Source organism: Garra rufa, chromosome 22, assembly GCF_049309525.1.
Source record: "Garra rufa chromosome 22, GarRuf1.0, whole genome shotgun sequence".
Taxonomy (NCBI): Eukaryota; Metazoa; Chordata; class Actinopteri; order Cypriniformes; family Cyprinidae; genus Garra; species Garra rufa.
This window is the reverse complement of record NC_133382.1, coordinates 6,794,601-6,804,687: the sequence shown is the minus strand read 5'-3', so window position 1 is coordinate 6,804,687 and position 10,087 is coordinate 6,794,601. Positions and strand designations below refer to the sequence as shown.

General features: G+C 36.7%; 2 protein-coding genes across 2 annotated transcripts in view; one reads left to right on the top strand and one right to left on the bottom strand.

Moving 5' to 3' along the window:
- Positions 1-6,216, top strand: part of LOC141298333 (uncharacterized) — a 7,190-nt gene extending 974 nt beyond the window's left edge. Inside the window, exon 2 of the mRNA XM_073828833.1 lies at positions 4,405-6,216. Coding sequence (XP_073684934.1) covers positions 4,405-6,216 — 1,812 coding nt within the window. The remainder of the gene's footprint in view (positions 1-4,404) is intronic.
- A 7-nt stretch (positions 6,217-6,223) lies between these two features.
- LOC141298332 (B-cell antigen receptor complex-associated protein beta chain-like) lies at positions 6,224-8,302 on the bottom strand. Its single transcript, XM_073828832.1, has 5 exons — positions 8,175-8,302; positions 7,439-7,732; positions 7,242-7,360; positions 7,073-7,126; positions 6,224-6,316 (listed from the first exon to the last, which is right to left on the bottom strand). The coding sequence occupies exons 1-5, from the start codon at positions 8,224-8,226 to the stop codon at positions 6,224-6,226; spliced, it is 612 nt and encodes a 203-aa protein (XP_073684933.1). The 5' UTR covers positions 8,227-8,302.
- Between the last annotated feature and the right edge of the window lie 1,785 nt (positions 8,303-10,087).

Genomic DNA, 10,087 nt, shown 5'->3' with positions numbered 1-10,087 from the left:
TATAAACACCATCCACTGATACAGATAAAAAAGTAATGCTAATCTACTGCATTTTTAGATTTGAAATATGTTTCAATGAAATATTGCTGTTTGAATTTTGCTGTCTTATTCAGTTTTGCATTATGTTATTGTTTGGAACATAAGTTTAACAGTTTTGTCTGAGTGAGAAAAGAATTCATGAAATCTGAGAGATGTAGTCATTGAATGCATTTTGTGCCAAAACAATGATAATTGATCCTCAGTTTAGTCCACATAGACTTCTGTTGTGCTCACTGTGTGAAGAGTTTTGCAAAAGTGACCTAAGTATTGAGAAATGTGTCCTAGCGTCTGTAAAAAACTGTAAGTGAGTAATAATAAGTGAGATTATACCTAAAATGAAGAAAAAAAATATCTGCCAATGGGGTAAAAAAAAAAAAAAAAACATGATATTTGTAGATATTTGTTGCTGTTTTAAGACTATTTAAATCTGATACATTTTCACAAGTATCAAAATTAAGTAAGTTTATACAAAATAAGCAAAAACAAATCTGTGGGGGAAAAAACTTAATTCAAAGGGAAAACAAATATTTTTACCCCATTAGCAGATATTTTGTGTTTTAATCATAAAGTCACTTACGTTTGATACATTTTCATAGTTATCAAAATTAAGCAAGTTTATGCAAGTATAAGAAAAAAAAATCTGTCAGTGGGGAAAAAATTTCAAATTAAAAAAGAAACTTAATTCAAAAGGAAAACAAGTTTTATTTTTCTTACCCCATTATCAGATATTTGTTGTTTTAAAGTCACTTAAATTTGATACATTTTCAAAATTAGACAAATTAAGTGAGATTATACAAAATAAAGAAAAATAATCTGTCAGTGGGGTAAAAAAAACTTTAAAAAAATGTAATTCAAAGGGAAAACAAGTTTTATTTTTCTTACCCAATTAGCAGATATTTTTTGCTGTATAAGTATAAAGTCAGCTAAATTTGATACATTTTCACAATTATGAAAATTAGGTGAGTTTGTACAAAATAAAGAAAAAATCTGTCAGTGGTGGGAAAATACTAAATAAAAAGAAAAAAGAAACTTACAGTTTTTTTTCAGTCACTAACAAGCGTTTGTCCAAACAGTTGTCACATTTTCAAAACTCTAAACACAATTAGCACAGCATCTGTCTTTTGTGGCCATACCATTCACACATTTCATGTTGTTATGCAGTCAGTGAACACATTTCCACAATGCTTACATTTTCTTAACAGACAAGCTATACCTCCCAACAAAATTATAGATTGTTTTTGTAGTATTTACGAATGTTAACACACAACATCCCACAATAGCAAAAACAATATTCCAAACCTTAGATACAGTATAAAAACCTCTGCTTCTGCAATGATTTCAGTTCAAAAACAATATCAATATCAAAAATATATCTCAGCTGATAATAAACAAACAATTGAGTAGCTGATTTATGTTGGGTAAATTGGGCCAACCACAGCTGATTCCAGTCTGGCTTAGACTCAGAGGCAGTCATTTTTTTTCTATTACATTTACACTTATACAGTAAAAGGAGGACTTTGAGGAGTGATGTTTTGGAAACAGGGTTGGGGTCAATTCAGGAATGAACTCAACAATTCCAGTTCAAAGAAGGAAATGGAATTGGAATTCAACAACAATTACAGGAAACAGAGTTGGAATTGAATTGGAATTACAGGGAAGTGGAATTCAATTCAGGGAAATTCCACTGAATTCCATTTATTGCTGTTTTTGAGCATCTATTTGTGATTGCATTTAGAGACATACATTTTAACTTTATTTATGATGCTTTACAGTTTTTTACAGACGCTAGGACACATTTCTCAATACTTAGGTCACTTTTGCAAAACTCTTCACACAGTGAGCACAACAGAAGTCTATGTGGACTAAACTGAGGATCAATTATCATTGTTTTGGCACAAAATGCATTCAATGACTACATCTCTCAAATTTCTAGAATTCTTTTCTCACTCAGACACAACAACTACCAAAAATCTTTGTACATACAGCACATTTTGCACATGCTTACATACTGTTTTCAAAACTGTTAAGCTTATGTTCCAAACAATAACATAATGCAAAACTGAATAAGACAGCAAAATTCAACAGCAATATTTTATTGAAACATATTTCAAATCTAAAAATGCAGTAGATTAGCATTACTATTGTATCTGTATCAGTGGATGGTGTGTATACAAATTCTTGTATTTTGGAATTACTTAGTAACAAAAAATAAAAAATAAATAAACAACATAAAATATTGACGAATTCTGCATCATGTCTGATTCATTCCAGTAACATATATTGCAGTTATAAACAATATATATTGCAATTATAAACAGACGTTTCCTTGTTTTACACAAGAAAACACTGTGTAATGCTACATGTTGTTAGTGTTTTTTAGGTCATTGTTTTGTGGGTGACAAAGTGTGTTTGTCGGCTGTCAACCTTTGCTAGTGTTCTGGAAGAATAAGTTTATTTGAGACCTGAATAAAGTGTTTTGGTAGTTGTAGTGCATTTTGAATGTGAAATGAACTGCTTTGCCAAGCTGAAAGTCAGTTAGGAGAATTGTGTGAAGAGTTTTGCAAAAGTGACCTAAGTATTGAGAAATGTGTCCTAGCGTCTGTAAAAAACTGTAAAGCATCATAAATAAAGTTAAAATGTATGTCTCTAAATGCAATCACAAATAGATGCTCAGAAACAGCAATAAATGGAATTCAGTGGAATTTCCCTGAATTGAATTCCACTTCCTGTAATTCCAATTCAATTCCAACTCTGTTTCCTGTAATTGTTGTTGAATTCCAATTCCAATTCCATTTCCTTCTTTGAATTGGAATTGTTGAGTTCATTCCTGAATTGACCCCAACCCTGTTTCCAAAACATCACTCCTCAAAGTCCTCATTTTACTGTATAAGTGTAAATGTAATAGAAAAAAAATGACTGCCTCTGAGTCTAAGCCAGACTGGAATCAGCTGTGGTTGGCCCAATTTACCCAACATAAATCAGCTACTCAATTGTTTGTTTATTATCAGCTGAGATATATTTTTGATATTGATATTGTTTTTGAACTGATATCATTGCAGAAGCAGAGGTTTTTATACTGTATCTAAGGTTTGGAATATTGTTTTTGCTATTGTGGGTTGTTGTGTGTTAACATTCGTAAATACTACAAAAACAATCCATAATTTTGTTGGGAGGTATAGCTTGTCTGTTAAGAAAATGTAAGCATTGTGGAAATGTGTTCACTGACTGCATATTGGGTGAAAACGACATGAAATGTGTGAATGGTATGGCCACAAAAGACAGATGCTGTGCTAATTGTGTTTAGAGTTTTGAAAATGTGACAACTGTTTGGACAAACGCTTGTTAGCGACTGAAAAAAACTGTAAGTTTCTTTTTTCTTTTTATTTAGTATTTTTCCACCACTGACAGATTTTTTCTTTATTTTGTACAAACTCACCTAATTTTCATAATTGTGAAAATGTATCAAATTTAGCTGACTTTATACTTATACAGCAAAAAATATCTGCTAATTGGGTAAGAAAAATAAAACTTGTTTTCCCTTTGAATTACATTTTTAAAAAAAAAATTTACCCCACTGTCAGATTATTTTTCTTTATTTTGTATAATCTCACTAAATTTGTCTAATTTTGAAAATGTATCAAATTTAAGTGACTTTAAAACAACAAATATCTGATAATGGGGTAAGAAAAATAAAACTTGTTTTCCTTTTGAATTAAGTGTCTTTTTTAATTTGAATTTTTTTCCCCACTGACAGATTTTTTTTTTCTTATACTTGCATAAACTTGCTTAATTTTGATAACTATGAAAATGTATCAAACGTAAGTGACTTTATGATTAAAACACAAAATATCTGCTAATGGGGTAAAAATATTTGTTTTCCCTTTGAATTAAGTTTCTTCTTTATTTTATTTTTTCCCCCACAGATTTGTTTTTGTTTATTTTGTATAAACTCACTTAATTTTGATACTTGTGAAAATGTATCAATTTAAATAGTCTTAAAACAGCAACAAATATCTACAAATATCATGTTTTTTTGTTGTTGTTGTTATTGTTATTGTTTACCCCATTGGCAGATATTTTTTTCTTCATTTTAGGTATAATCTCACTTATTATTACTCATTTAACAACTTAAGTAATTTTGCTTCTCAAGTAAATGTATCTTGATTTAACAAGGCTTAGATATTTTTCCTGGAAAACAAGTCAAAATACTAAGAAAAAAGATCTTTTTTTTCTGGTGTGATACAAACAAGGAAATTTCAAAAAGTACATCTTTATGCCTAAACAGTCCATTTGTGACCCTGGACCACAAAACCAGTCTTAAGTCGCTGGGGTATATTTGTAGCAATAGCCAAAAATACATTGTAGGTTGGAATTATCACAGGCTGTACCATCTCTGTGATCCTGTTCGCACTAGCAATGAACATGTTGGTAAAATCTGCTGAACCAGAGTGTAGAGGCCCCAAGTCCAGGTCTGGGATCCGCCAACCACCAATCCGTGCGTTCATGGACGACCTGACAGTAACCACCGAGTCAGTGCCTGGAGCCAGATGGATCTTGAGTGGGCTAGAGAGGCTGTTGGGATGGGCCAGGATGTCTTTTAAGCCAGCAAAGTCAAGATCCTTGGTCCTGAAGAAGGGCAGAGTGGTCGACAAGTTCCGGTTCTCGATCTCAGGAACATCAATCCCTACCATCTCCGAGAAGTCTGTGAAAAGCCTGGGGAGGTACTTTGACAGCAGCCTCAAGGACACAGCTTCAATAAAGAACACCTGTGAGGAGCTGGAAAAATGGCTGAAGAGCGTCGATAAGACAGGCCTACCCGGCAAATTCAAGGCGTGGATCTATCAGCACGGGATTCTGCCGAGGATACTGTGGCCCCTGCTTCTCTATGAATTCCCGATCTCCACCATTACAGACCTGGAGAGGAGAGTCAGCCGCTACCTGAGGAGATGGTTGGGTCTACCGCGGAGCTTAAGCAACATCGCACTCTATGGAAACAGCTGCAAACTGACACTACCTCTGAAATCCATCGAGGAGGAGTTCAAGGTTTTGCGTGCAAGAGAGGTGCTGCAGTTCCGGGAATCAACAGACCCAAAAGTCTCTGGGGCAGGGGTGGTAGTCAAGACTGGCAGGAAATGGAGAGCAGAGGTGGCAGTGGAGCAGGCAGAGTCCCGTTTGCGCCATGGAGTTCTTGTGGGAACTGTGGCCAGAGGAAGGGCTGGACTAGGAGTCGTTGCAGCCCCGCGTTATGACAAAGCGTGGGGGAAGGAGCGGCGGCAACTGGTTCAGAACGAAGTCAGAGCAGCTGTGGAGGAGGAGAGGACCAGCAGAGCAGTGGGGATGAGACAGCAAGGCGCATGGACTAGATGGGAGCAAGTTGTGGAGAGGAAGATCTTGTGGACTGACCTGTGGCGGGCAGAACCGCAACGCATTAAGTTCCTGGTCCAGGCGGTCTATGATGTTCTTCCCAGCCCATCCAACCTGCACTGCTGGGGCTTGGCCGAATCACCAGCATGCCCCCTCTGCGAGAAGAACAAGGGGACCCTTGAGCACGTATTGAGCTGTTGTCCAAAAGCTCTGGGGGAAGGCCGATACCGCTGGCGTCATGACCAGGTGCTCAAGACCATCGCAGAGAGCATCGCTAGTGCTGTTTCCATCTGCCAAAAGTCCAGACCCAGGAAGCAAACCATCAGCTTCATTAGAGCCGGAGAGAAGCCAGGAATAAGGAAAGCAACAGCAGGGCTTCTCCAAACTGCACAGGACTGGCAGCTGTCAGTAGACCTGGGCAAGCAGCTCAAGTTCCCCCAGCATGTAGTCAAGACCTCACTCAGACCTGACATCATTCTGGTATCTGAGGCAACAAAAAATGTTGTCATGCTGGAGCTCACCGTGCCATGGGAAGAGCGAATGGAGGAGGCCTTTGAGCGGAAAAAGGGGAAGTATCAGGACTTAGTCAGCGACTGCCACGAACAAGGCTGGAAGGCAAGGTGCTTGCCTGTAGAGGTAGGGTGCAGAGGCTTTGCAGGACAGTCCCTCTACAGGGCATATACTGCACTCGGCATCACAGGTGAAAGGAGGAGAAGAGCCATCTGCAACAGCACAGAGGCAGCGGAGAAAGCCTCTAGGTGGCTCTGGATTAAGAGAGCGGAACCGTGGTTGAGCTGCCAGGGCACAAGCTGAGGCCTGATCAACCTCGGCTGGGTCCCCTGAGTGAGGGTGTCTGATGTTCGAGAGACCCGAAACACCCGATGACCTCAGGATACATCACTGATGATGTGCCCTGGTGCATCAGAAGATGTATCATCACAACAAAATATGGGTCAAAATTATTGATTTTTCTTTTATGCCAAAAATCATTAGGAAATTCAGTAAAGATCATGTTACATTAAGATTTTTTGTAAAATTCCAACTGTAAACATATCAAAATGTAATTTTTGATTAGTAATATGCATTGTTAAGAACTTAATTTGGACAACTTTAAAGGTGATTTTCTCAGTATTTTGATTTTTTTGCACCCTCAGATTTCAGATATTCAAATAAATGTATCTCGGCCAAATATTGTCCTATCCTAACAAACCATACGTCAATAGAAAGCTTATTTATTGAGCTTTCATATGATGTATACATCTCAGTTTTTTTAAATTTAACCTTATGACTGGTTTTGTGGTCCAGGGTCACATTTTGCTTCTTTGAAGTTCATACCTAGGAGGTACAAAAGTGTACCTTTTAAAAACGTTCCACCCTAGTGACAGCTTTTGTACCTTTTGTTTCTAAGAGTGTACTAATGGACTGTTATCTTAACACTCTTGTAACGCCGCTCAGCCAATCAAATTCGAGTGCTTGAATTTGGAGAGGTTAGAAATTCTCCTATGTTTCATAAAATCACAAGTATATATACTATCACAACAGACTGTGCGTGTTTTCACTTCCGGAAGTGCATGCAACAATAGCTACAGAGCTCAGAGCTGAAAACTCGTCCAACCGTAAACCAACACAATGACAGTAACAAGCTAACCAAATGAACCGAAGCGCTCACCTCATATATGTGATCATCCTCAGGCTCTTCATAATCGGCTTCTTCTTTCTTGTCCTGAAACACAATGAGAAACCACTGTCAGATGGTGATAAAAACTGAGGTAAAAGATAATAGATGCTTTACTCAGAAAAGTGCATAAATCAATCTGTGGAAAAGTCGTGGCCCTTACCAGTTTGTAAAACTGAACCAGAGGAACGGCAATGCACAAAATCAACAGTAAACCTTGAATGAAAATGATCACATCCTTGACTCTCGATCTCGCCAAGATAGTTTTGGGATCACTGTATCCTGGAGAAAAAACAGAGAAATATGTGTATACATGTGTATAGGCTAGAGAAGAAAGCAAATTGACAAATTGACACCTACTAGACACTTGTAGCTCAGTTCCCGGTCCAAACGTGTCGTTCATCTTGCAAAAGTAAGTGCCACTGTCTTCAGTCTCCACTTGTCTTATGCTAATGGAAGCATTTGTTTGATCATCCTTCTCCATTATCCTTATTCTGTGGCTTTCCTTGAGCTGGACTTTGTGCGTCTGGTCTTTGAACCACTCTACACGATTCGGCAAAGACGGATTAGACGGCACACAGTATATTATCACAGTCCGACCCGTCTTAACACCAAGAAATCGTGGCTTCTGGAACACATGGATATTTCCTTCAGCTGCAAAGATGAGATGGATGAAGAGAAAACTTATAAGACAGAACCGGTTTAATACAGTATTTCAAAGGTCATTTTCAAGTTTCCAGGCAAGTACATCTCACAGTATTATAAACTGCTTTAAAGCATGAACTTCATGCTTATTGTAAAAAGGATATCTGGCTAATGCAAACTTGTTTTGAAGCGATGGGACTTCCTCTTTCACTCACAGATGGAAAGGAAGAACAACACTGAAAACAAGTCTAGGGCAACTGTAATATGCAAACTGTAATCCTGCAACTTTCAGATGTGAAATAAAAATCACATTAATCAATTATAAACTACTGCTTTCCTAACAACTCACTTGAAAAGCTTTAAAAGGGATTCAAAATGTAGCATTTCAGACAGCAACCTATTTAAAGGTCAAACACAACAGCAGTTTTTAATATATCAATCAGTCGTTTACCTGAGAGGTAAATCAGCGCCATAACTGAGGATCCCAGCAGGAAGTAATGCATGATTCTTGATCCTGAAATATACCTCTCCAAGGAAACGCATAGATCACATAGACAGAAAAGAAGAAAGACAGCTACACCAGAGTGAAGGGTGAAGGTTGTGAAGCTGCGATGATACGATTCCGTTTCAGAGAAACATGCAAATCGATACACTCATGCATCAAAAGGTTAAGAAGCTAGTGAATCATCTTAATGCAAAATATATAAAATCTGATATAGGCTACTTCACCATGTATGTACACACATGAATAATGCCAACTGTTCATGCATTGCGAAAACAGATTAATGTCTTAACAGAAAATTAGCAGTATGTTTTCTGTTAGGTTTATGGGCATTTCTTTTAACCCTAAAACAGAATGCAGTGCAATGCAGTGTGTAATTCAAAATATAGGGTAAACATCTGTGAAGAATGAATATGAAAAATTCCTAAATATTAATATATAGTATATACAGTGCCTTGCAGAAGTATTCAAACCTCTTTCATTTGTTCATATTTTATGCTAATGCCTAATGTTAAAGGGATAGTTCACCCAAAAATGAAAATCTGATGTTTATCTGCTTACCCTCAGGGCATCCAAGAAGTAGGTGACTTTGTTTCTTCAGTAGAACACAAAGGAAGATTTTTTAACTCAAACCATTGCAGTCTGTTAGTCATGTAATGGCAGTGAATGGGCACCAAACCTTTGAAAGTAAAAAAAACAAAACATGCACAGACAAATCCAAATTAAACAGACTGCAACAGTTTGAATTAAAAATCTTTGTTTGTGTTCTGCTGAAGAAACAAAGTCAAATACATCTTGGATGCCCTGGAGGCAAGCAGATAAACATCAAATTTTCATTTTTGGGTGAACTGTCCCTTTAAACTGCTTTAAACAACTTTTTTTTCCCCCCACATCAGGCTACACTCCACCATAATGGCAAAGCAAAAAGCAGGGTTTTAACATCTTTGCAAATTTATTGAAAATAAAAAACTTAAACGATTACATTGCATAAGTATTCATACTCTTATCTAGGATAGTTGAAATTGAACTTTGTGCCAAATTCAGTTGAATGGGTATGATTTGGAAAGGCACACGTCTTAGTATAATGTCTAGAAGCTGAAAACGCATATCAGAGCAAAAATCAAGCCCTCAGGTAAAAAAAAAATGCTTGTAGAGCTCACAAAAAGGATTGCTTTAATACACATATCTGGGGAAGAGTTCAGGAAGAAAATTTTGTTGCGTTGAAGGTTCACAGAAGTGTGAAGTCTCTGTTATTCTTAATTTCAAGAAAACAGTCATAAGGGTCAATTTTTTAGATTTATACAATGATATGAAAGCTAAATAAATAAGTTGTCCATTGATGTGTGGTTTGTTAGGATAGGACAATATTTAACCAAAATACACCAATTTGAAAATCTGAAATCTGAGTGTACCAAAAAAAAGTTGTCCAAATAAAGTTCTTAGCAATGCATATTACTAATCAAAAATTAAGTTCTGATATATTTATGGTAGGAGATAGGTACAAAATATCTTCATGGAACATGATCTTTACTTAATATCCTAATGATTTTTGGCATAAAAGACAAATCAATCATTTTGACCCATACAGTGTATTTGTGGCTATTGCTACAAATATACCCGTGCGACTTATGACTGGTTTTGTGGTGCAGGGCCACAAATGCTCGGTCCTCAAATCAACCAGAATGAGTCAAACTGGTGGAAATGTTTTCCGTTAAGTTTATGAGCATTTCTTTTAACCCTAAAACAGAATGCAGTGCATTGCAATGCGTAATTCAAAATAAAGGGGAAAAACCTGAGAAGAATGAATATGAAAAATTCCTAAATATTAACATGGTCAGCCTACATAGGCTGTATCTTACAGA

Excerpts from the sequence above, each read along its gene's own strand:
- LOC141298332 (XM_073828832.1), bottom strand. The coding sequence starts at position 8,226 with ATGCATTACTTCCTGCTGGGATCCTCAGTTATGGCGCTGATTTACCTC. Across the intron at positions 7,733-8,174 it reads GGCGCTGATTTACCTCTCAG|CTGAAGGAAATATCCATGTG; the intron begins GTAAACGACTGA and ends TCATCTTTGCAG. Across the intron at positions 7,361-7,438 it reads AACTGAGCTACAAGTGTCTA|GATACAGTGATCCCAAAACT; the intron begins GTAGGTGTCAAT and ends TTTTTTCTCCAG.